General features: G+C 44.9%; 12 protein-coding genes and 1 non-coding gene across 13 annotated transcripts; 7 read left to right on the top strand and 6 right to left on the bottom strand.

Annotated features, from left to right (window-relative positions):
• Window positions 1-1,525: 1,525 nt before the first annotated feature.
• VPS68 (LALA0S05e04984g1_1) lies at window positions 1,526-2,056 on the top strand (the record flags this gene model as incomplete). The annotated part of the gene is made up of 1 exon (XM_022772296.1): window positions 1,526-2,056. One exon carries the CDS (start codon window positions 1,526-1,528, stop codon window positions 2,054-2,056), a length of 531 nt encoding a protein of 176 aa, XP_022628634.1.
• A 535-nt stretch (window positions 2,057-2,591) lies between these two features.
• MCK1 (LALA0S05e04962g1_1) lies at window positions 2,592-3,689 on the bottom strand (the record flags this gene model as incomplete). Its single annotated transcript, XM_022772295.1, has 1 exon — window positions 2,592-3,689. One exon carries the CDS (start codon window positions 3,687-3,689, stop codon window positions 2,592-2,594), a length of 1,098 nt encoding a protein of 365 aa, XP_022628633.1.
• A 1,542-nt stretch (window positions 3,690-5,231) lies between these two features.
• On the top strand, window positions 5,232-5,879 carry MRPS18 (LALA0S05e04940g1_1; the record flags this gene model as incomplete). Its single annotated transcript, XM_022772294.1, has 1 exon — window positions 5,232-5,879. One exon carries the CDS (start codon window positions 5,232-5,234, stop codon window positions 5,877-5,879), a length of 648 nt encoding a protein of 215 aa, XP_022628632.1.
• An 826-nt stretch (window positions 5,880-6,705) lies between these two features.
• RPL25 (LALA0S05e04918g1_1) lies at window positions 6,706-7,556 on the top strand (the record flags this gene model as incomplete). Its single annotated transcript, XM_022772293.1, has 2 exons — window positions 6,706-6,718; window positions 7,141-7,556. 2 exons carry the CDS (start codon window positions 6,706-6,708, stop codon window positions 7,554-7,556), a joined length of 429 nt encoding a protein of 142 aa, XP_022628631.1.
• A 115-nt stretch (window positions 7,557-7,671) lies between these two features.
• BXI1 (LALA0S05e04896g1_1) lies at window positions 7,672-8,604 on the bottom strand (the record flags this gene model as incomplete). Its single annotated transcript, XM_022772292.1, has 1 exon — window positions 7,672-8,604. The coding sequence occupies one exon, from the start codon at window positions 8,602-8,604 to the stop codon at window positions 7,672-7,674; it is 933 nt and encodes a 310-aa protein (XP_022628630.1).
• Window positions 8,605-9,343: 739 nt separating this feature from the next.
• On the bottom strand, window positions 9,344-10,483 carry MDH2 (LALA0S05e04874g1_1; the record flags this gene model as incomplete). Its single annotated transcript, XM_022772291.1, has 1 exon — window positions 9,344-10,483. One exon carries the CDS (start codon window positions 10,481-10,483, stop codon window positions 9,344-9,346), a length of 1,140 nt encoding a protein of 379 aa, XP_022628629.1.
• A 1,743-nt stretch (window positions 10,484-12,226) lies between these two features.
• On the top strand, window positions 12,227-13,591 carry TRM13 (LALA0S05e04852g1_1; the record flags this gene model as incomplete). The annotated part of the gene is made up of 1 exon (XM_022772290.1): window positions 12,227-13,591. The coding sequence occupies one exon, from the start codon at window positions 12,227-12,229 to the stop codon at window positions 13,589-13,591; it is 1,365 nt and encodes a 454-aa protein (XP_022628628.1).
• Window positions 13,592-13,928: 337 nt separating this feature from the next.
• Window positions 13,929-15,197, top strand: YPT11 (LALA0S05e04830g1_1; the record flags this gene model as incomplete). The annotated part of the gene is made up of 1 exon (XM_022772289.1): window positions 13,929-15,197. One exon carries the CDS (start codon window positions 13,929-13,931, stop codon window positions 15,195-15,197), a length of 1,269 nt encoding a protein of 422 aa, XP_022628627.1.
• A 101-nt stretch (window positions 15,198-15,298) lies between these two features.
• Window positions 15,299-16,612, bottom strand: TRM11 (LALA0S05e04808g1_1; the record flags this gene model as incomplete). Its single annotated transcript, XM_022772287.1, has 1 exon — window positions 15,299-16,612. The coding sequence occupies one exon, from the start codon at window positions 16,610-16,612 to the stop codon at window positions 15,299-15,301; it is 1,314 nt and encodes a 437-aa protein (XP_022628626.1).
• Window positions 16,613-17,628: 1,016 nt separating this feature from the next.
• Window positions 17,629-19,377, top strand: HRP1 (LALA0S05e04786g1_1; the record flags this gene model as incomplete). Its single annotated transcript, XM_022772286.1, has 1 exon — window positions 17,629-19,377. One exon carries the CDS (start codon window positions 17,629-17,631, stop codon window positions 19,375-19,377), a length of 1,749 nt encoding a protein of 582 aa, XP_022628625.1.
• A 204-nt stretch (window positions 19,378-19,581) lies between these two features.
• SMF1 (LALA0S05e04764g1_1) lies at window positions 19,582-21,114 on the bottom strand (the record flags this gene model as incomplete). Its single annotated transcript, XM_022772285.1, has 1 exon — window positions 19,582-21,114. One exon carries the CDS (start codon window positions 21,112-21,114, stop codon window positions 19,582-19,584), a length of 1,533 nt encoding a protein of 510 aa, XP_022628624.1.
• Window positions 21,115-21,420: 306 nt separating this feature from the next.
• On the top strand, window positions 21,421-21,494 carry LALA0_S05e04742r. The gene has a single exon. It is a non-coding gene; the product is annotated as a tRNA-Ile (tRNA).
• A 155-nt stretch (window positions 21,495-21,649) lies between these two features.
• Window positions 21,650-23,230, bottom strand: JIP5 (LALA0S05e04720g1_1; the record flags this gene model as incomplete). Its single annotated transcript, XM_022772284.1, has 1 exon — window positions 21,650-23,230. The coding sequence occupies one exon, from the start codon at window positions 23,228-23,230 to the stop codon at window positions 21,650-21,652; it is 1,581 nt and encodes a 526-aa protein (XP_022628623.1).
• Between the last annotated feature and the right edge of the window lie 293 nt (window positions 23,231-23,523).

Genomic DNA, 23,523 nt, shown 5'->3' with positions numbered 1-23,523 from the left:
ATGAGCTTAAAATTTTTGATATATTGGTTAACCGCTTGATCATATGACCGGCGTCAGCGTGTTAAATATCGAATCAAGTTGGTGACTTTTGGTTTTAGCCTGGCGAAGACATCTGTAATTGTCCTTCTGCTCAGAAAATTGCAACATTTGGAGCCTCTCGAATCGGGGGCATTCAATGATACCATATACGTTGTGCTTAAAGGTGCTGTTAACTTTGTTCGAGATAATTTTAAGTTAAAAAAAAAAAGTATCTCAAACGCCAATGGCGGACGGTTTGATTTGTGGTCAAAACAATAGCTGCTGCGTGAACTTAATAATCCACTAACGGTTTTGATTTGAGTCGTTTCTTCCCGACGATAGACGCGTATTTTTGACGACAGTTGCGTCACTTGATATGGATATTACATCTCGCAATCATTTCTGCAAATGCCATTCGAGCCTCCTATCAAGTCAGAAGAGCTCAAGACATCTTCAACCGACGCCAAATTCTCTCAAAAGTTGTTCTCTTTAGAGTTTTCTTGGCGGTGACAAGTCGAATTTCATGGAGCATTGGGTATGCTGATTGAGGAACACAGTCTGCATGAGTATATTCGCATGATTTTCAATTCTGACTTTTGCATTTTCCACGCGTTCGGTGCCAGGCACGAACAACTCGATTCAGGTTAACGACTCTCAAATTTATATTGATACGTTCTTATTGCTGTTACATGCACTTTGAGACTAAGATTTTAGTCTCTTGAGTATACAGGAATGATAATTACTGATAGACGTTTAGTTGGGTAGCTCATTTGACCTTGAGTAGATATTACTAGTTAAAATGGTTGGTATGCATGTCTCTTCGTACTGTATCTAGTGTACAAATAAATTGGTAAGTAGGGCAAACCATAAAAAAAATTGAGATAAGGCCAGAAATCTTTTACAACCAATGGGAATGAAACATTTAAACGTTAAGGCGGTTCTCACTGGCCGCGCATGATCGCTAGGTTGAGGAGTCCATTTTGGTTTTGACCTTAATTCTTCAATTTGTCACTGTTGTCTGCCCACGTAATTACAAGATACCTGGATCAGTGCTTAACAGATACTTTCAATTTTGATGAGCACAGAATATATACACCACGTTGTAATGCTGCACTGTCTCAAAGCCTGCTCTCAACTGCATCTTACTCTGAAATCATCTTTTGTCAAAGTTCGTCGTTGGGTCACGTGATCAGATAGAAAGCAGTTTTGCGACAAGATTGCAATACATTTTTTCAAAGTCCATTTTAATACACTTCAACAACCATTTAAATATGGACCAGCTAATCCATCAAGTTCATTCTCCTCAGTTTCTGCTTCTTTTGGTGTCAAAATTAGCTCAATTCTATCAAATCGATTCATCTCATATCATATCACACGAAATTAACCCATTCAATGTCATATTAGATGCTCCTCTCTTCAACCCTACCCTTTCAAGTTTATTCCAGGTATTTCGAACAGGAATCGCTAGTAATCGTCACCCTCATCGCTAGCATATCCATCCAATACAATGGAAACTGACAGACAAGGACTATTCAGACTTCCTTTCAAACTTCCCAGCTCCGCCAAAGCTCGGTCCGTAGGCGTATATATCGCAGGTGCACTTTACGCGATCGGAGCATGGTCTTTTTTTGATGCTGCGATATATTCCAGAAAGGCCAATGCTTCATCAGTGCACGTAACTTTTGTGGATTGGATTCCCTTCATTTGCAGCACTTTGGGTATGATAGTGGTCAACTCAATTGAGAAAAATAGACTCATACAGGATGCAATGGGATCCGGTTCTTTCAGTGGTTCGTCGTCTATGGCGTGGCAGGCGCGTGTGATCCTTTTCCTTGGATTCGCATTGCTAGCCGGTGGAATTTCTGGATCCATCGTGGTGCTGATACTCAAGTTTTTGGTCAAAGACTTCACATCCTATCCAACGCTTGGAATGGGAGTGAACAACGTTGTGGGCAATTTCTGTATAGCATTGAGCTGTGTTGTTTTGTGGATCGCACAAAACGTGGAGGACGAATATTCGTACTCTCTCACCCTTTGAAACTAAATATCCATACTTCTGAAATATTGGCCAAGATTTGGATTTTTAGCATACAATTCACCCCTTCACGGATTATCTGGACTCGCTGAGCAAGGCGTTTTGCCCCGTCCAAGTGACGTGGAGCTACATAAGAAGGGGTGCGAAAGGAAACAAAGTGACCAGGCATCTTTAGCGGGCATCCCGCAGCACTGCCAACTGAATTTTTCCTTTCTTCGGTTCACTGTCCATAACATGCCTCATTTAGACCTATCAAGTAGCACAAAATCGCAATTAGTATTACACAGGACTCCACGGGAAAGGGACGAGGCCATGGAAGTGCCTTCCGAAACAATCTATTCTAACGTGGCACTATCCATATTGTCGAAGTTCGTAAAGTAATTTCTACTCCATCTAACCAAAACAACGAAGAGCCAAATCTAAGAGCTCTGATCGCAATAAGTGGGCTCACTTATTGATCAAAACTGAAAATTTGGGTGGAAAGTGAACTGATTCTCTATTCTGGATTGCACTATCCTCTACACTTGTTCCGAGCAGCTTACTCTTGTGGTTGAACCTCTGGAGCCAATTCACCGATGACTTGCATCTCGAAGGGTGTAAAATCAAACAGCTCCGGTAAACACTTTGGCTGTGTGTGTCCCCGAGGAAAGAAGTAACGTTCTTTTTTCAAATCATCAAAAAATGGATGCGCCAAAATACGCCGCGGCGAGAGTCTACGCTCTGGTTCATATGTCAGTATTTTCATCATCAAATCCACTCCATCCGAGCCAGCTTGTCCAAAGTGCTTTTCGAAACGTTCTTTAACGGTTCCTGTGAAGAGAGGCTTCGAGAAAAGTGGCCCATCGTAGGAGGGGTTAGAGAAGAACAAAAATTTCTTATCCGGAGGACCCAGTAATTTGGAAATTTCCCGCAGTTGCAGCAACGGCTCCTGGCCCTGAAAAACTGCTTTGCCTATAAGCATTTCACCCATGACACATCCAAGCCCCCAAATATCTATCTGCGTAGTGTATTGCGTGCATCCTACTATGAGTTCCGGAGCTCTATAAAAGCGAGAGCAGATGTAACTGATAGAAGGCTGGTTTTGCTCGAGCTTTTTGGCGGATCCAAAATCGCAAATCTTGAGCACACCCGTATTTGGGTCCACAAGCACATTTGACGGCTTCACGTCACGATGACAGATTCCTAGTGCGTGCAGATACAGCATACCGCGTGCAACTTGGTATGTATAGAGTTTTGTATGTTTTAAGGGTAGCTCCAGCTTGTTTGAAGCATACCGGTGAATTTCGAATTGCAGAGTTTCCGGGAGACACTCCATTGCGAGATGCTGATAAACCTTGTTATCTTGTGGCGATACGTGGGTGAAGAAATACTCCAGTTTGACCACGTTGGGATGTTCTGCGATCCTCAGGATCTCTAACTCCCTCGATTTGTATTCAGTTTGGGCCGGTACTTTCTTGATAGCGAACGGGCCGTACCATTTATTGTTATCCGGAGTCAAAAATGCTTGCACCACTGTTCCAAAAGCTCCATGTCCAATTTTCTTGTATTCCTTGACAAGCATGGGCCGCGTAGTATTCGAGGAGTTCGACGTGACGTCATTGGCAATGAATTGGTCTTGTCTTGGCGTTTGAGACATTGTTCCGTTCTTGTGTGTGCAGTTTGACTAAATTCTAACGTGAAAAGCCCACGAAAAACGCCCAGCTCAGTGCTATTTGAAAACACTTAGTATACCAACGAGATTGTGCTTCCTTCCGTCGCTTTCAGGGGGCTTGAGGCGCTTTCCAGTGCTTAAGTCGGAAGTGTGGTTAACCCGCTCCTTTGACAAAGTCATGTCTTGTTATTTGTTTTAAGATATCTAAGGCACTATAAGAAAAATTGAATACGGGTAAGAGCATGCGCCGACACCTGAGGCTAAAAGTGTCAAAAGAGAAAAAGAATTGTTGTTCGAATGGGGTTTGTAAATGGCTCAGTTGAAGAGAATTTGAGGCCAAGCTGGCTGCTTTTCAAAGCGTCGAAAAAGGTGAAGTTTTCGATAAGTTATTACGTGTTTTTTATTATATATTGGTTGCGCAATTTTCTTGACAACAATGAAAGGAACTCAAACAAACGGGTGGACTTCAACTGCTGCAGATTGAAGAGGTAAATTTTCAAAAGTAGCAGAGATGGATATAGAATCAGATTAGAGGCAAAGAAGTGGGTAAAGATATTTTTCGTCGATAGTGATGAATATTTTGTACTCCTGGCATCATGGTCTTTAGTCTTGACTATGACATTTATTGACTAATGGTAGGGGTCTTACAGAATGGAAGATGATTCCGGGGCAATTTTAAGTTGATTAAGCTGAATGGTGATAGTCTTTTCCATTCTGACGCGAACAATCACAATCCGGGTGTAGCTTTCAATCAAGTGATGAATGAGAGCTTTCTCAGAGCTGCTCCATTTACAAATATTCTCTCGAAAGAGAAATTCACAAGCTTTCTCAGAGCTGCTCCATTTACAAATATTCTCTCGAAAGAGAAATTCACAAGCTTTCCCTTGCGTTTCTGATGTTTTCGAGTCCAGATCACTTTGTACATATCAGACATAGCCCTACAATTACACATTTCAGTTAGTGCAAAACACTGCTGAGAAGGCATTGCCAATCGTTTCATGGCAACAGGAGCGTTTTTTTAGGCGTTTGCTTAGCTTTGAACCTAAAAGTCACGCATACGGCGAGATGATCTGTCGAGCGTGACATACCTAGCACACGACCGCACTACTGGGGATTGCGTGAATGCAAAATACACAGCGTTAAAAAACGAGTATTTCGATTAGAAGATTAACATGCCCATTAATCTCCCTAATGTGGACTCAGATACTCGAAATATTCTCTAACGACATATGTAAACTATATAAAAAAGGCCATTTGTAAAAGCCCCCTTTCGACAAATTCAAACTTCTTTCAGTCATTTTATTACTACAGCTTCGATTTAACGTGGGTCAGAGCTCAACGCCAAGTGGCCTTCTGTTCTTAAACATCCATTATCTATTCTGGTTGCCACTGTCATCTCAGCTCTTAGCGAAATTAGCTATACTTATAATCTAAAAAATTATAATATGTTAAACCTCAGCTCAAAAAGTCGAATCCCAAAATCCATCAACTGACACGCCATACCGGGATCAAGTATCGACCACAACAATGCTTAGGAGCACACTTGGTCTGGTTAGACCTTTCTCTATGGGCAGGTCGCTTCTGAACTCAAAACCGCCCTTGTCGTTTGCATCAATAGCGAAAGCGGTGGATCCTGCCACGAATCCGATGACGAATCCAATGTCAAATGTCATATCGCCCCAAGACGGCAACAAAGAGATCAGTTCCCGAATTTCCAAGAAACGTGGTGAACACACCGTCAAATACGTACTGAATTGTCTGTTTGGCAAGAACAACACTCATTTTACGTATTCTGCGGTGGTAGAGGACTTGAACTTCTTAAAAAACAACTCAGAGGCAACCTACAATGAGAAATTCCTATACTACTTGAAGCTGCCCCAAAAGGTGAAATTCAGCCTTTCAACGGGTAATTTGGGATTCCGCAAAGCTGCTCGTGGTGAATATGAAGCTACTTTCCAGACCAGTGCGCGTCTATTTCAAATGATGCAACAGAAAAAGCTGCTGGACCGCAACGTTGAGATTGTCATAAAGGACTTTGGGAAGGGCCGAGAAGCGTTCATTGCTGCCCTCAACGGTAAGGAAGGCACTGCTGTGCGCAGGAACGTTGTGCGTGTATCTGATGCCACTCCTATCAAATTCGGTGGTGTGAGATCGCCAAAAATGAGACGTTTGTGAGCTACTGAAAAACGGTCCCATTTCCCAGGCGCTTTGCAAATAGTGCATTCGTCAAGCGTAAGGGGAGCGCGATGGCCGCAAGTTTGTAAATAGATAAATGTGCATCAATATCGCATGTGAATGAAAAGACCTACTGGCTACAGGGCTGTGGTGACAGAGCTACGCTGGAGAAACATCGGCTGAGCCGTAAAGATATTGTTCCCACCATATTTTGTAGATTGAACAAGGTTCGTACAAGAGATTGCAAGCCTACCGTAAACCTCGATCTAATGATGAGTATAGTAATATCTTCAATGTTTCCTTTTATGCTTCATTGTTCACAACGAAGTCTACCTTCTTGTCTATCCCATCGCCATGGATAGGCAGTTTTCTAAAATTCCAATTCCATCTTTCTCTTGAGACTGCTTTTCAACACCCAAACACCCATTCGTTTCAAAATCTTTATGATTTCTTTAGAACTTAAAAAAATAGTAAACCACTATTCGAGTGTGATGCGTATCATCAGCATTTGTGTTGTAGTTGTAGTTGTACCAGACCCACGCACACGCTTCTCCCCCTGGCGCCTGCCCAGGAGTAGTCTCACGGTACCATCAATTCCGTCTAGCTTCGAACTTCCCTCCGTCTAGCTCGTACCATTCGGCGCTACCTCCAGACTTGATTCTGCCTAGCTCCTCCTGAACCTCTGCCTAGCTTGTGCCTCGACTCTCGACACCACACCTACCGTCTCTCCTGGCACGTAGGATCCAATTTACAGAAAACTTCCAAATTTCACAGCACACCGCCCATCTTACAGGCTTGAAAGAACCGCATAACACATCAATCAATAATGGCTCCATCTAGTATGTTTAGAACCTAGCACACCGAGAGAACGATCAAGCAAGTCGAGTTATAGGCTCCAGAAAGCTGTTGAAAAATTACGAGGCTCAGTGGGATTTTAGGCCATATATGCCAGCTACCGAAATGTTGAATTGTACCGTTACGAAAATTGAGATCCATCACGCAGGATACTGAAAGGTTCACGGAGCGTTGCTTTAACGTTTATGTACCGAATTCTAAAGTGATTAGAATCTGTGGAATCAAATTCAAATCCCGGATGAGTTATCGTGATAAAATTTACCACTATTGCTAAAACTGCCCTTTGGGACAATTCCGTGGAAGTACAACAAGACTTTGACAACATGCCACTTCAATAGTTTCAACTCTTCTGCTTGAAGAAGTCCATCCAGCGACATTTCAACTTTACTAACTTCCCCTTTAACAGCTAAGGCTACTGCTGCCAAGAAGGCTGTTGTGAAAGGTACCAACGGAAAGAAGGCCACCAAGGTGAGAACCTCGGCCTCTTTCCGTCTACCTAAGACTTTGAAGTTGGCCAGACGTCCAGCTTACGCTTCTAAGTCTGTCCCTCACTACAACAGAATGGACTCCTACAAGGTCATTGAACAACCAATCACTTCCGAAACCGCCATGAAGAAGGTCGAAGACGGTAACACTTTGGTTTTCCAGGTCTCTTTGAAGTCCAACAAGCACCAAATCAAGAGAGCCGTCAAGGAATTGTACGAGGTCGACATCAGATCCGTCAACACCTTGGTCAGACCAAACGGTACCAAGAAGGCTTACGTTAGATTGACTGCCGACTACGATGCTTTGGACATTGCCAACAGAATCGGTTACATCTAAATCATTTAGCGTTCGATGTATATGTAGTAAAAAGATTTTAATACAACCAGCGTTCATCCATTATTGAGAAAAAGAGAGACAAACCATAAAATTGCAGTAGGCCAAAGTTCTTTAACTAGTCTTCGCGGTTGCGGCCCAGGATTCGCAAAATGTACAGGAACAAATTGATTATGTCCAGGTATAGCATCATCGCACAGCGAATTTCTTCATCGGGATACACTTTGCGGAAAATCAATTGCGTGTCAATGAACAAATAGACAGAGAATACTGCGGCACCCAGCCAGCTGTATAGCAAGTCCACTTTGGAGTTCATACCGAAGAATATTGAAGACAAGCCGATACCAATCAGCAGCCACAGGGCCAGATTCAGCCAGTAATAAATCGTATTGGAAGCAGTGACAGAGGTCTCGAATCTATCCGAAACAGCCATAGCTGTGATGCCCACCACAACGGTGCCGGTAACGAAAAGTGCACTCAAGATAGTGCGCGAATCATACACGAGGGTGACCATAGACAGCGTGTAAGCCTGGCAAAGCGTGAAGAAGGCAAGTAGCAGTAACTGGCCGCGATATGACAGGTAATACCATGGTTTTTTGGTCTCAAGATTGGCGTCCGCATCAGCCGGCACATCTTGAGTCTCGTGGGTCAAGCCTGTGTATTCCTCAGCATAATCATTAGCTCTAGGAGCTACAGAGAGCCACACACAGCTGAGTATACCGGCAATTGCAGCCAAAAAGAAAAACCACTGGTGGTTAATGATGAAGTCTTGAATTTTTGGGGACCGACTGACCCAGAAGCAAAACGCAAATGACGACAAAAGTTGACACGACAAAAGCGTGTAAACTTTACGCATAAACCAACGACGTACGCGTGAGTCACACGATGTCACGGTTACTGAATATTTGAAATCATCCGGGATAAAATCTCTGGTTTCTTCGCTTTGATAGTAAGAGGTGGGATTTGGGTTTGCAGCAGCCGAAGTTGCAGGTATTTGAGACTCATTATAAGCTGGAGGAGGTGGCAAAGATGAACCTGTGGGGTCTTTCATAAGGAAAGTGAGAGTGGAAACTTGCTTGGTGTTGAGTTGAAGAAGTTGGGTTTCGTAGGAGCATTGGTTAAGGTTACATTAGTTCCGGGATGAGCCTGGTATAATATATGAGATTGACCCGTACAAACGTATATAGAAAGGTCCCGTCCCGGAGTTGTCCGGAGGCACGTGATACCGAGGATTTTTGAATGGTAAAATACGTCAAGGTGTTTGGATGAGCAGTATTGAGTGTGTTATTTGATGTTTCGTGGTAGTACGCAAGCTGTGGTGATCGGTGGGAAAGGGTCTGGGATCGGGATCGAGACCGGTGACGAAGGACACATCTGTTCGTTTGAAATGCTCAATGATTCCTCTCTCAGTCTTGTCGTCATATTGTAGGATACTGAAAGACTGAATACCAGTGAAAATCCATGAAGTTGGGTCCTGAAAACTGGCTGATGTGGGGCTCCCTCTCTCTAAGACATGTCAAATCTGTCTATCTGGCTGCAGCGTAAGCAAATCCAGAGCGCACGTGATACGACGACTGCGCCAGAAATTGATGAGTAGTGTCACTCACTAATCAAAGCATACAGTTAATTCCCTGCCCTGTACCACCATCATTCCATCAGAAAGACAAGCCAAGCCAGAAACAAACAAAACCTAATGCAGAAGAAATGAAATAATTAGCAGTGAAATAAATTTAAAGAAAAACAAACCAACGAACCCTGTTTGAACCCGCGCCCCGTTTGCGGGCTCAATTTTAATGCTTGATGGCGCCCTCCAGCTCCCTGACACACGTTGTCCACAGCTTGGACTCCTCCGCTGACAAATTGTGTGCCCATTGAAGGTCGATGGCCTGGATCCCATCTTTTGTAATTGTCAGGGGCAAAGACACATACGCCAAACCGTTAGTGATCTTGGTCACTTGTTTCGCCACATCTGTGTTAGAAAACGCTCCAATGTTGGCGTACAACGTATCTTGCAAATCGGGACGCAGATCGAGTAAAAGCTCTGCAAAGGCCTGAGCTACCTGAGCGGCAGCGTATGCCATCGACAGAGTGGCGCTCCCGGTGCCGTTTTTGGCCTTGACCACTTCGTCTCCGCCAAATTGCACGCGATGCACCAGCTGTTCGAGCACTTCTGGGCTGAGTGCGAGTACTTTGGCGCGCAGCTTGTGGTCCTGCGCGCCGCTCTGCGACGCCTGTGTGAACAATGGCACAATGGTGTGGCCGGAGTGGCCGCCGACCACAGGAACGCGGACCCGGTCGCTGGGACCGCACCCTAGAGCCGCGTGCAGAAACGTCGACGCACGCACTGCATCCAGCTGCGTGAGTCCGAAAACGCGTCTCGCGATCGTCTTAGCGATGTCTGGGTCAGTACTGCTGCTGCTATCGGCAACCAGCGTTTCTACCAGCACGGGTACTAAGGAGTTGACCGGGTTGGAGATCAGCAGCACGAACGTGCGTGACAGGTCGCAATGCGCGGCTATTCCGTGCGCGAGCTGGGTCACGATCCGCGCATTAATGGAGAAAAGGTCGTCCCGCGTCATCCCGGGTTTCCGCGGAACACCGGCCGGGATTACCACAAGCGTAGCGTCACGCAAACACGTTGCTAGTGGGTCTTCGTCGGCGGCGGCGGCGGCGGCGGCGGCATGCCACGTGACTGTCACGGGCGTGTTGATATGCGACAAATCCGTTCCGGCTCCGGCCACGGCGTCGCGATTCACGTCGTACAGCGCGACGTGGATGGCGGCGTCCGCCGCCAGGCACGTGCTGCGCAACTCCGTTTTGAGCAACAACGACAAGGACTGGCCGATGCCGCCTCCGGCGCCCAAAACGGCAATTTTAAGCGGCATTTTGTGTCTAGCGTGTGTTGTAGTAGTCGTAGTAGGGTGTGGCATCTGGAGAAGTATCTAAACCTCTTCTAATACTATAGCTTCTTGGTGAGTCTCTCAATGGTAATTGAGTAGCTTGTGCACTGTCTGTACACTGCAATGGGTCGTAGATACTGGTACCAGGTGTTACTCATCAGTCCTACCATCTCTTATATAGAAGGATAGATGGAATTGCTTGTGGGCGTGGTTGCGTCACGGCTTCTAATTACGCGTGGAGGGGAAGGGGCAGATGGAGAGAATAGAGTGGAGCATTAGTGACGAAGATAAGAGAGAAATTACTGTTGAAAGTGGTAGTGGATGAGGACAGTGAACGTGGTGTAAGGAGTGTAAACGAGTGGGTGTTTAGAATGTCTCTTTATGTATGGAATGCTTCGAGATTTGCTTGAGAGAACTGGAAACAGATAATATAATGGGAGTATGAGTTCGAGATGTGGTCATTTGGTACGAGACGAAGACGGAGACGGGACTCCCGGACAGAAGCAAACTTGGAATGATGGAGAGCGTCAACGCTAAAGACAGGGTAGACTCGAGTAGACACGGTTTTAATGACTACGGTACTCGGAAAGCCGTAAGATATGGGCAGTTTACTGCAGTCCGCGAAGCGCGAAGCGTTACAATCACCTACAATACCTACTAACTAACTGCCTTTGTAAACGAGAACGAAGGTCGTAAGTTGTCCATATGTTCACCACTGGAGATGATTAGCTCATCATTCTACACGGGTACTCGCCACTCTATACGTACTCGTGCGCCAGCAGTGTGTGCTGGTACAACCGCCGTTTGAGGATGGATCAAACTTTATCTTTCTGTTGTGTTGCAAATGTACAGACAATGGTTTTGCGGGTTCGTTTTCGTACTCTTGCAGGTTCGTTTTGGTACTTTTGCAGGTTCGTATTCCTACTCTTGCAGGTTCGTATTCCTACTCTTGCAGGTTCGTTTTCGTTTTCCTACTCTTGCAGATTGGTTTGATCCCACTCTTGCAGCTCTTGGCTACCCTCTCGTATGTCTATGACCATAGAAGACCTAGCATTCCACGCTGAAAATACACAGATCTCACACACTCAGTCCTCGAATCTGGTACAATCTTCGGTGTGTTTGCCCTGTAGCCTATTTCCGTAGACGCGATTAACACTCCAAAGTCAATTTTGGCGACCAATACAGTAATTAATGGCCATTTCAACCGGACCCTGAAAAACGAACGGAACTTCTCAAGACAATCCATATAAAGCTGTAATTCGTCATATGGAGAAGGCCACCAATGATTTACCACGTTTTGGACCACGTCGATCCGTTCTGGACTACACTTCAACGTTGACTACTTTTCATACACCTCTAACAGCACCACTTCTACAACAAGATGAGGTAGTATTTACACAGAAGAAACACTTTGCATCAAGTTTCTCAGAGTCCACAAAAAGCCTCGAGTCTCCTCCGCTTCCAATGCCCATCCATTCCTATCAACTTTGCACTGCTGAACAACCATTCATTTTCGCGACTTTTTCTTGATTCATCCAACAAACCGTCCTGAATCACCCCCAAAATAACACCACATACCATCACCACTACCCTAACTGCTCATACCTTTCATTGCCCCGTTGAAACCAGACCAAGCCTACGATGTGAGTTATAACTATCACCACTCACGTGCTGCTCATCGCTCTCATCCCATATCCTAATACAACCTACTGCATAAAAATTTGGAACTTTACCAGAAATCAGTCAAAACCTCAAGCATCGCTCGCTCAAAACATGTCACAGTCTTCAGCGGTTTTGCTAGATGCGACTTCTGTTGGTACAGCTTCGCATCCGTTGTCTCCACAGAGTAAAAACAATGCAGCACCTCGTTTGCAATGCAAGTTCTTCTTAACCCAGAAAAAAAGACGCTGCGGCATGACACGCAAGGCTGATTTGGAATACTGTTCAGAACACTTGAATCTTGTGAACCATGAAGCTGGGTCAGGGAAAGGTCGCCGGATTGCATGTCCCATCGATCCACGTCACTCTGTTTGGGAAAAGGACGTAACACGACACATTCGTAAATGCAACACTGCGAAAAAAAACGTTGAGCCCGTGGATTGCCCCTGGTACAAACTGAATTACAATTGGAAATCTCCAAGTCCGGACGTTTCTCCCGATGCCGTTGAAAATGCGACCGTTTTGCAAGCAATTAGTGTCCTGAACCAATGTCACGACGATCGTTTCATTGATACACCACTGCCGTTGGTGGTCAAACGCAACGAGTCCGTCGAATCCCAAAGATTCCCGCAGCTATCAGGATTTAAAAAACACGCACTGCAGCAGTCTTCATTGATTCAGCATTTGATCGAGAATTTAATGGCTTCCACTACACACGGCACTAATTTCATAGAGTTTGGATGTGGACGTGCCGAGTTTTCCCGCTACGTCAACCGCGGATTGTATGACAATCATTCCCAGACCAAAAACCTCCCGCAATCCAAATTCATACTCATCGACCGGGCATCAAACCGCATGAAATTCGACTCTAAATTCAAAGACGATTATGACGAGCTGTATTCGAGCGACAACGTCACAGAATCGCGTGTCTACCCAGTGATAGAACGCAAAAAAATTGACATCAAGGATTTTTACATCGACAACTTGCTACACGGTGACGATCGACCCGCGGTAGCGATTTCGAAACATCTGTGCGGAGTGGCTACGGACTTGACCATTGCCTGTTGTCTCAACAGCGAAGTTCTGCATCTCAAGCAGAACAAACTTCGCGGCATGGTCATCGCGATGTGCTGCAGACACGTTTGCGATGCCCAGCAGTATGTCAACCGGCCGTTTATCGAAGACATGCTACTAGACAAGGCTCCCATTTCTTACTCGGATTTTTTCAATTCCTTGAAGAAGATTGCATCATGGGCCGTGTGTGGTCGTAAACCTGGCACTTCGGACAATGACGTTGGCAACCATTTCACCGATCTTCCTGTTTGTGAGCGTGAAAAGCTGGGTGAAAAGGCTAGAAGAATCATAGACGAAGGCCGTGCAGAATACCTACGACAGAACGGTTATGAAGCAACACTGGTCAAATACATTGATCCCGAAGTATCTCTCGAAAACGTTGCCATGATAGTTAACCGACTTTAGCGTCTTGATCGTGAGACTATTCGACCAATTCCACAAGATACTTGAGAAGAACCTACACACCAGACTACAAAATCCTAAACTGTGGGCTCAAACTTCAAAAAAGACCGGGAACTGTCCCACCTCGGCGGCTATTTCAAATTACTGTACTCTTCACGAGAACTGTCACTACACACGAAGTCGGTGTCTTTTCCACAGTCCCAAACTAAAGTTAATTATCAAATCAAAGCCAAAATGCCAACGTTCGAACAGTTGACAAGAGATTCGTTACAAACACGACACAAGAATCCGACTTTAAGGCGCCTATATGTGTATTTGAAACTAGTGGTGAAAATTCAGGATGTCAAAAACACGTCAGAAGCGGTATTCCATCAATTTTTCGGCTCCGGCATCACCTATTTCACCATCAGTGTCGAGATTTCCATCGGACACCAGCTTAGGTGGTGGATTATCGCACAGTACTAGGCCTTCTTCGTCTAGAGCACAATCTGCTCGTCCGTCTTCCGCTTACGGATTCGAACTGGGACGTTCTGAACCGCAGAGAAGTGGTTCTACCAAGTCATTCTATCGGATGCGTGCCGATGAGCAGAATATTTCATTAGATTCACTAACGGACTCGTCTTCGATCAAATTGCTACTGATTGGAGACGCAGCCGTGGGCAAAACCGCCATGATTTTAAGTTATTGCAATGAACTTCCGACTCGGTCACAAGCCAGCATGATTAAGAAGGGAAGCAGTCCCAGGATTTCGGCGCAGGTACCGCAACGAAACAAACGGCTCCAAAACTTGAAGACAATCGATAAGCGAAAGCGGTACAGCTTGAACGATTATGAGGAGTTGTTCAACAACCCTGTTCCACATATAAGGGCTCCTTCAATATCGGAGGACACACAACTGGATCCGATAAAAGGTGGGAAGACCGACCCCAATGAAATTATAATAGACACAAGAAGCACAATCGGAGTGGATATCCGTACAAACGTCGTCAACATTGACAACCGCTATTTCAAAGTCACTATGTGGGATACTGCTGGCCAGGAACGCTACAGAAATGCTATGATTCCATCGTTGTACAAGGGCTCCCACGGCGTGCTTTTAAGCTACGACATTTGCAATAAGAAAAGCTTCGAACACTGTTTGGATTATTGGCTTGAGGAAGTTCTGAATTGCTGCTCCAGGGATCAATCCATGCGGATTTACTTGGTAGGCAACAAAATCGACTTGTACAAGGTCAGACAAGTAGCTCATGAGGATGTGTTGCAACTGATTGATCGGGCCGAGCAAAAATTCGGTATAAAAATTGCAGGCAATTTCGAAGTGAGTTGCAAATGGCATCAAGTGGTTGAGCGTACTTTCAACATCATAATAAAAGACCTGGTCGAACAGGGTTGTTACGAAAATGATAATACTATTCGAGAGGACTCGTCTGAGCCTGAGCAGGATCTTTTACATGGCTCAACCCTCAGGGGAAACAGCGCACCATGGACGGAAATCGAGAGAAGAGGATCTACAATCATTCGGAGAAAAGTTAAGGAAAAATCTAAAACCGTGGACCTTACGAAACCTCAAGATACGGAAAGTAAGGCAGGCGGCACAAGTTGTTGCTGACTTTTATAAAGGCAAGCGGGGTGGCGCGTCGTCGATCATGTCTGCGCGCAAAGAACTCTCGTTGTATACACTAGATGATTTTTATAAAGATAGAATGTGCATTAGTTAAACCCGTTAAAGTAGCGATCACGGAACTTTTCTTTCGATCGCCCCAAACCTACATTGGCAGGCCCATTAAAATTGGGGCCTCTGTTGATGTAAACCAAGAGACGTCTTGACCACTTGTTAAATTCCTGAACACAATTATACTTGAGTTCCAAATTGGAATGTAACGGTATGATGGTTTCAATATCTTCATCGTTGGCTACCGGCATCCAAAATGCAAGTCTACCATTCAAAGGCAATCTTGCAGCAGCAAAATGCAACAAATCGTCCAACAACGCATCAAGAGAGTAAGGTTTTTTCGTGGGGATGTAATCGCGCATGAGATAGGCCTTTTGCCCATCTATTTCGACGTTTTCCTTGCCCGCAAAACGCTCTGGATCCTTGGCTCCCAGAACTTTGATACTTTCGCGAATACCGTACGGTGGATCGCATAATATTGTGTCTATCAGTAAATCGCTTCTGAGCGCATTGTGAGTGAAATCCATAGTCAGCACGTCCAAAAACTGCAACGAATCCTTATATTTTTTGAAATTGGCTTTGATTGTTTGGTTGCCCTTCCCCCTTATCATGCGTCCATCAATGTCAGAGCCAATCACCATTGCCTGGTAGTGTCCACCTGCGGTCAAAAACGAACCAGTACCGGCAAATGGGTCGTACATTATAGTGCCCGGTTTGACTTGCGCAATATTGGCGCTAACGAGTGAGAGTTCGGCCTCAAAGCTCGTGGTGCCTTTGTAAGGTCTTTTTTTCAGGTCGTATTTTTCTAATGCGCCGCAGAAACGGTCACTGCGCTGCACTTCACGACCGAAAAACACACGTAACGGCGTTTCACCGGCCTCGTTGTCGTTGAGCGGCTCGTACTCCTCTATAACCGTGAAAATTTGCTGTGGGTTTTTCATGCGAATTGGGCCCTTGAAGTCCAGGTATTGAAAGGACTCGATGCACGCAACGCGGTCTAGCTTACCGGATGAGCTGCCACCAAAACTCTCGAACTCGAACTTGAAGGACGCGTTACAATGCTCCTGTTTGCGATGCTGAAATTCTGAATCATTTTGCATGCTGGCATGCAACTGAGGGTAGTCTTTGCCCTGGCCCCAATACTCATAGATAGCGCGGGTCAAAATCGACCTGGAGATCCATTTCTTGGCCTGTTCGTCATTTTCCAGTTCCACAATGAAAAACGGCGAGTCTCTATCATACTGTGCGAAGTCCACGGTCTTGATCCCATGCAAATCCGCGAGAGACTCCAGTTCTGCAAGTCTGAAATTGAGGTGCACTTGCACCATGAAAACTAGGTATTTTTTAACCATTTTTCAAGCCTGTTTTTCAACAATCTAGCTCCTACAGCTGTTCGCCCGTTTCAGCTTGCTATACCGGCTTTTCAAGACTTCCAGGTACCTCTACTCTTCCTGTTTTTACTGCTTGGATTCAATATATATCTATACGGATTTGCTCATCGCCCAAATTTTTTCCACTAACGGCGGCATCGAATACAGCTACAAACGCCAAAAACCATCAAAAAGATCCTAGAAAAAAGCTCAATTTGACAATAGCCACTACGAAACTACGAATAAAAGCTCTGAGTACCGAAATCCTGCTTTAGAGTTATCATTTGACATCACTTTTCTTGTTTTTTCTGCTATTGTCTTGAATTTATATTCGATATAGCTAATATTAGGTCAGTTAAATTGAAGAATTTCAGCTTCAAAAGTTACCCGGCCCTGAAATCTTAAAATCAATTGAAACACAAAAAAAAAATTTAGTATATAAAGAGCCAAATTCAGGGTGGAGAACCTAATTTCTTAAGAACTTTGCGGCAACTTTGAATCCAACAACAGCCACAACAGCGTAAACGGGCGGTGAAGAAAAGGATAGCACTATTTGGAATTTATCAGCATAATCTGTAAAGAGAATTTTCTTAGGTTTCACTTTTGTCACAAAAATCGTCAATTTTTTTTGGTTCTAAAATTGCCGTTTTCCTTGTTTTAAGATCTCAAAAACCTGCAGTGAAACTTTGCTGTTTTTGTTAACTGCGAAGACTAGTTTTGTGTGTTGTTTTTTGTTTAGACAGAGTTATCTTGTGTGCAGCAGCCCACTATACACGCGTCAATCAATAATAGGAATCTCGTATTTGAGTTACAGTACACATAGAATACGATAAAGGGCCAAGAAATAAAAAAGTTTATTTACTGTTGGATCCATCTTTGACCTCCAATTCTTCCCTTACTTTAGCATCTCTGTTTTTGCCTCGTCAAGGGCAGTAAAAGCTAGCGATCAGCACTTGTATCTACTTTCTAGGTTTCTTCACGAACCAGCTTACGACACCATGAGTTTCTCAGACGACGAAGACTTTAACGACATCTACGGTGACGACTCCAATGACGCCTCCAACACCACATCGACAACAACTGCCACTACGGCAGCTGCTGAACCCGCAAAGTCCGAATTAACAAACGATTCAGCTCCGGCTTCTAACTCTGCAGAAACGGCCACCAATGAAGGTTCGGCTGCAGCGGCTCCAGTTTCGTCCGGAACCTCGTCTTTGGACCAATTGGCGGCACTTCAAGCTCTGTCTTCCAACTTGAATCAACTCCAACAAGCCGCCAACGGTGGAGCTGCTTCAACCGAGACCCCACAGCAGCAGCAGCAGCAACCAACGCAAGGTCAGACGTCAACTCAAATTCAAGGCCAATCTAATGACACAGCATCTTTGACTCCAACTGGCTCTTCTGCGCCAGCCCTTCCAAGCATACCTAGTATGCCTGGTATGCCAGGGATGCCAGGGATGCCAGCAATGCCCGGGATGCCAAATATGCAACAATGGCAACAGCTTCAACAGCTTCAGCAAAACATGCCTCAGTTTCAACAGGCTGCTTCTCAAGCTGCTATTCAAGAGAAGACCAACAAGGCAGACCTTTCGCGTGACATTTGCAAAATGTTCATTGGTGGTCTGAATTGGGAGACTACAGAAGACAACTTGAAAGACTATTTCACCAAATACGGTGTAGTCACCGATCTCAAGATTATGAGAGACAATGCAACGGGCAGATCCAGAGGTTTTGGATTTTTGACCTTTGCAGAAGCTTCTAGTGTAGATGAAGTTGTAAAGACCCAGCACATTCTTGACGGTAAGGTCATCGATCCCAAGAGGGCCATTCCCCGCGAAGAGCAAGACAAGACGGGTAAGATTTTTGTAGGTGGAATCGGTCCGGACGTTAGACCAAAAGAATTTGAAGAGTTTTTCTCTCAATGGGGGACTATCATAGATGCGCAGTTAATGTTGGATAAAGATACTGGTAGATCTAGAGGTTTTGGATTTATTACTTATGACACTCCAGACGCCGTCGATCGCGTTTGTGAGAATAAGTTTATCGAATTTAAAGGTAAGAGAATAGAAATTAAAAGAGCAGAGCCAAGGCATTTGCAGAAGCAGATGCAGCAACAAAAGACGCAGACTTTTGGTGGCTCATCTCAGTTTAATATGTTTCAAAACCCAATGATGGGGAGCTTCAATCCTATGTTCAATCCTCAAGCTATGGCAGAATATTATAATAAAATGCAAGAATACTACGCTCAAATGCAGCAGCAAACTGGCGTCGATTATAGTCAAATGTATCAACAGCAAATGCAGCAAATGCAACAGATGATGGGTGGCATGATGCCTGGAATGGGTGCCATGCCTGGTATGCCATCTGGTCAATCAGAAACGCCAACCCAAGAATCTTCTGACGTTCCTACAATTGGATCTGAAGAACGATTTGAGGAAGGAGATGATAATGGAGAGAGAGATGTGGACAGAAGAGCAGCTTCTCCTCCAATCAATGCTCCAAGAGGTCCTCGCATGGGTGGCTCTCGTGGAGACAACCGTGACGGTGGTCGCGAGTTCAATCGCGATAGTAATCGTGACTATAATCGGGACAATAGCCGGGACAACGGTCGCGATGGAAGCCGTGATGGAAACCGTGGAAACTATCGATCGGGATTCCGTAACCGTGGTGGTCGCAGTGGATACCGTGGCGGACGCAGTGGTTACTCAAGGAGAAACAACAACGGATATCACCCATATTCTACTTAAAGCCCATTCACGTCTTGACACCTGTGACGAATCATTATATTCTGAGACTCTTTTTGCATTGTAGCAAGACAAAAGCTGCATAATCTATCTTGTCTCGTTGCTCAATTCAGATCAGCAACATCTGTATACTATGTATAGCGAATTATCTACATTTTAGTTCAAAATTTTGGTAAACTAGAGGCAGGTCCTACGTTCAGATAATGTTCAATTGATGTCACCTTTAGAAAGACCGAGCTGAACAATAGCATAAACATTGAGAACCGAGATGAATAGCCAAACAGCAAAGGCTATCACCGATGTCACCCAATTGTTTGACATGTCAATCACGGATTTTTCTCCGTTTTCGATGTCTGATCGGCGTTCTGCATTGGAAGCGGGCTCTTCTACTCGCATGATAGACTTCTTACACGTAAAGTAAATCAAAGGCGCTGTCAAAAACGGTAGCAGCAACGATAGTACAACCTGCGATGCATTTAGGGTGCGAGATAAGGCAGGCCGACCGACGCTTAGAGATATGGCGAGACAGGGAACAATTGAGATCATTCTAGTAGCTATCCGACGCTTCCATGGCTTGAGCTTCCAATTGATATGTCCCTCGCTGACAATCTGTCCCGCGATTGTACATACAATTCCTGCTGACTGGCCGCTGAGTAGTAGAGCAAGCATAAAGATCGTACCAACGACGGGCGCTAAGGTTCTGGACAAAAGAGCGTGAATTGTGTACAAGTCTGCTCCGGCGGCTTCTGGAGATCCATACAAGGTTGCTCCCGATATTATCAAAATGGCGCTGTTCACGAACAGCGCAAAGGTGAATAAAGTGATGGTCAGCTCCGAAATAGAATATTTTAGCGCATAACGTATTGCTGACATGCTTGGCTTGTAATTGAGATAGCCTTGATCCAATTTCTCGTCTTTGCTCAGATTTACGGCTGAGGAGACATCGGATGCAACCTCTACCGAAGCCAACTTGGAGTAGTTTCCGTTTTGCTCATCGTATTCCAAAAGTCTGGGTTGGACCAAACCGGATCCCAAAAACAAAGAATGTGGCATGACCGTAGCACCAAGGACAGAGGCTGCAATATAGATCCCGTTGTTTTGAAACATCTCTTTCGAGGGTGCAAAGCCGCGGAATATTTCACGTACAGGAATGCGTGGCAGAAATGCGAGCTGGATACAGAAACAAACACAAACTCCCAATACCAAAGCTGCCACGGCCAATTCGAAGAATCTCACAAATCTCATGGATGAGCTACCAGGTTTATAGGCAATCATGACAAAGAGAACATCTACCACAGTGATTGCTACACCGGCAGGAAGAGGAACTTTGATCAGAATATTCAACGCCACAGCAGAACCAATCACCTCAGCTACATCAGTAGCTATGATTGCAGCTTCTGCACATACATAAAGCGTCCAATTAAGCCACCTTGGCAAGTATTTACGACACGCTCTCGACAAATCCAAGCCGGTTACGGTGCCCAATTTGATACACAGCGATTGCAGGAAGATGGCGATGATATTTGAAAGCAGTATGACGAACAGAAGTGCAAACCTGTTAGTAGCACCAGCATCGACTGCTGTAGAGTAATTTCCCGGATCCATGTATGCGACACTGACCATCAATCCAGGTCCCACAAATTTCAAATATTTCATCAAGACCGATTTAGTCGATCTGGAAACATTTTGGACCATCCGAATACACGGCGATGGACTGCTGGCATCTTCTGTCGCCGACATTGGTTTCTCAGCTAGTCGTTGATCGAATTTTCACTTGTTTCCGGTGAGCACGGTCAGTTTTGGTGACGTTGTTCGATTGAAGTCTCTCAAGCTTTCGATGATAAGAAAGAAGTATCTACAAACTGAAACAACTGTTCACTTTCGACTGCTTAAAACACCGTGGTTTGTTTGTTGGTACTTTGAACAGTTGGTGATTGAACCCTGACTTCGGAGTAAGTTCTGTTCGATGAGAGGCATGCGTGTAAAAATCGTGTGAGCCAGTGGTAGGTGATAGTGAAACTCAAAATCGAGTTAAGAAAAATAATAGGTCTCTTGGCCCAGTTGGTTAAGGCACCGTGCTAATAACGCGGGGATCAGCGGTTCGATCCCGCTAGAGACCATTTTTTAATTTTTTGGTTTTACTACTCCCAACCAGAGAGAACGAACCTGATTACGCTGAACTACGAAACAGCCGCGATGATAGACAACCTTAAATGCTTATCATTTATAGTCCTTTGATATTGATACTTACTACTTGCTTTGAGACACATGCGATTTACAACCCAGAAAATTTCTTTATGCCGTGCTCGTGCTTCTGTAGGTTTCGAAGCTGCTTGGATGTTAAGGGTTTCTGTTCTAGTTTCCTTTTTTTGGACGAGGGCTTGACATCGCCACGAATCTCGGAAGTCTTTTGTTTAGTCCCAGCATTTTCATCTTCATCGGTGCTACCATTGAGATCTTTGTCCAGTTCTTTCAGCAGTTCTTCCTTGCTCAGACCTACAAGCTCATCATCTCCTTCACTTGAACTCTCGTTTTCAGCGTCAGGATCAGCGTCGAAATCAGTGTCAGGATCAGAGCCAGAATCGGCATCGGAATTTGACTCGTCTTCGGAACTGGAATTGCCACTCGAAACGGAATCGCCGTCGTCGCCGTCACTTTCAACCGCAGATAACTCGTCCTCCACTCCTGTTTCGTCCTTTACAAGCTCCCAGAGCTTGATCTTGTCCATGCCACCGGAAACTAGACGGTATTCACAGTCCAGATCCAAGAAAGCAACTTCATCCATCCCACTGTGTCTGCGTATCTCCGTTATTTTTCCTGTCTTGACGTTGATTTTGTAAACTTGACCATCGGAGCATCCCGTCCACACTGAATTGTCGTCTTGCAAAGTAGGAATCACGCAGTCCAAGCTTTCGTTTTTCTTGACCTTGATACGACTGATCTGATCGACCAAATCGTTTTTCTTGGGCTTCCACACGGTGAGAATACCTTCACCCATGCCACAAACCAATGTATCGCCGTTTTGAGGATCCACAAAAGCTCCACACAGAATTTCGTCCTCTTGATCATCACTCAGCCGCACTTTGCGCTTTGCATCCAGGTCGTCGGCTGGTATCTTGAAATCAGAATCGTTGGATTCACGGGAATCCCAATACGCCAGGGTGGTTTGACCCACAGAGATAAATTTGTATAAGGACTGTCCAGTGAATTGGAAAATGTCATTGATCGCATCGCCAGAGTGAATTTTCCTTATGGTAGTTTTCAATGCCAGACTTTCACTATCAAGAACTAATACATTCCCGTTTTCGTCTCCAACCAATAAAAACGGGTGCGTGTTTGACTTGAAAAGCTTGGTCATTTTGACACCAATGTCTTCCGTGATCTGTCTTTTCTTCACCACTTTACCAGTTTCCGCGTTTGCCTTTTTGAGCACGCAGTCCACTCCAATGGTGTAAATGTGAGTACCATCTGCATCCAGACACATGGCTCGTACGCTTCCCTTGTGTCTTTTTGTCTTCCATTGCAATTTTAGACCCTCAGTGTCAGTGCTGCCGTCGTCTTTAGCTTCAACAAAGACCCAAAACTTTTTTTTAGCTTCTTGCTCCTCTTTCTCTTTGGTTTTGGAATCAGATTTAGCAGCAGTTTCCTCGCTCCGTTTCATACGCTCTTGCAAGATTTTGGCATCGTATCTATGGCACATAACATGGCCTGAAGCCTGTCCCGAGAATATTAGTGGTTTTTCAGGATGACAACACAATGCAAATAGAGGTTCCGGGAAACTAAGCTCCAGGATGGGGCTGCTAGTAGAGGCAACACTGCTTAGGTCCTGACTATTCTTGACCTTTTTCTTACCCATGTTCCCGCTGATTTTGGTAAGGCGATGAGCAGTGCTACTGGTGCGTGCGTGGATATTATAGAAACGACGCCGGTGTCTGTATTATTGATGGCATTGAAAAATTTCTGGACCTCGCACGTGACACACAAGATAGGATTTTAGTAAAGATGAAGTTGACATAGACGACGATTTGGACGCAGCTTCTGTATGCCAGTCCATTTTATTCGGGTATCTGGTTATCGAATCCTGCTGTCTCGTTCTTACTCTTTCCTTCTCGGTTCAATTGGGCAACCCTGAAGGCTCCCGGAGTGCTC

This window comes from Lachancea lanzarotensis, scaffold LALA0S05 (assembly GCF_000938715.1).
Source record: "Lachancea lanzarotensis genome assembly LALA0, scaffold LALA0S05, whole genome shotgun sequence".
NCBI lineage: Eukaryota > Fungi > Ascomycota > Saccharomycetes > Saccharomycetales > Saccharomycetaceae > Lachancea > Lachancea lanzarotensis.
The sequence above is the reverse complement of the archived record's forward strand: the minus strand, read 5'-3'. Positions and strand labels throughout refer to the sequence as shown.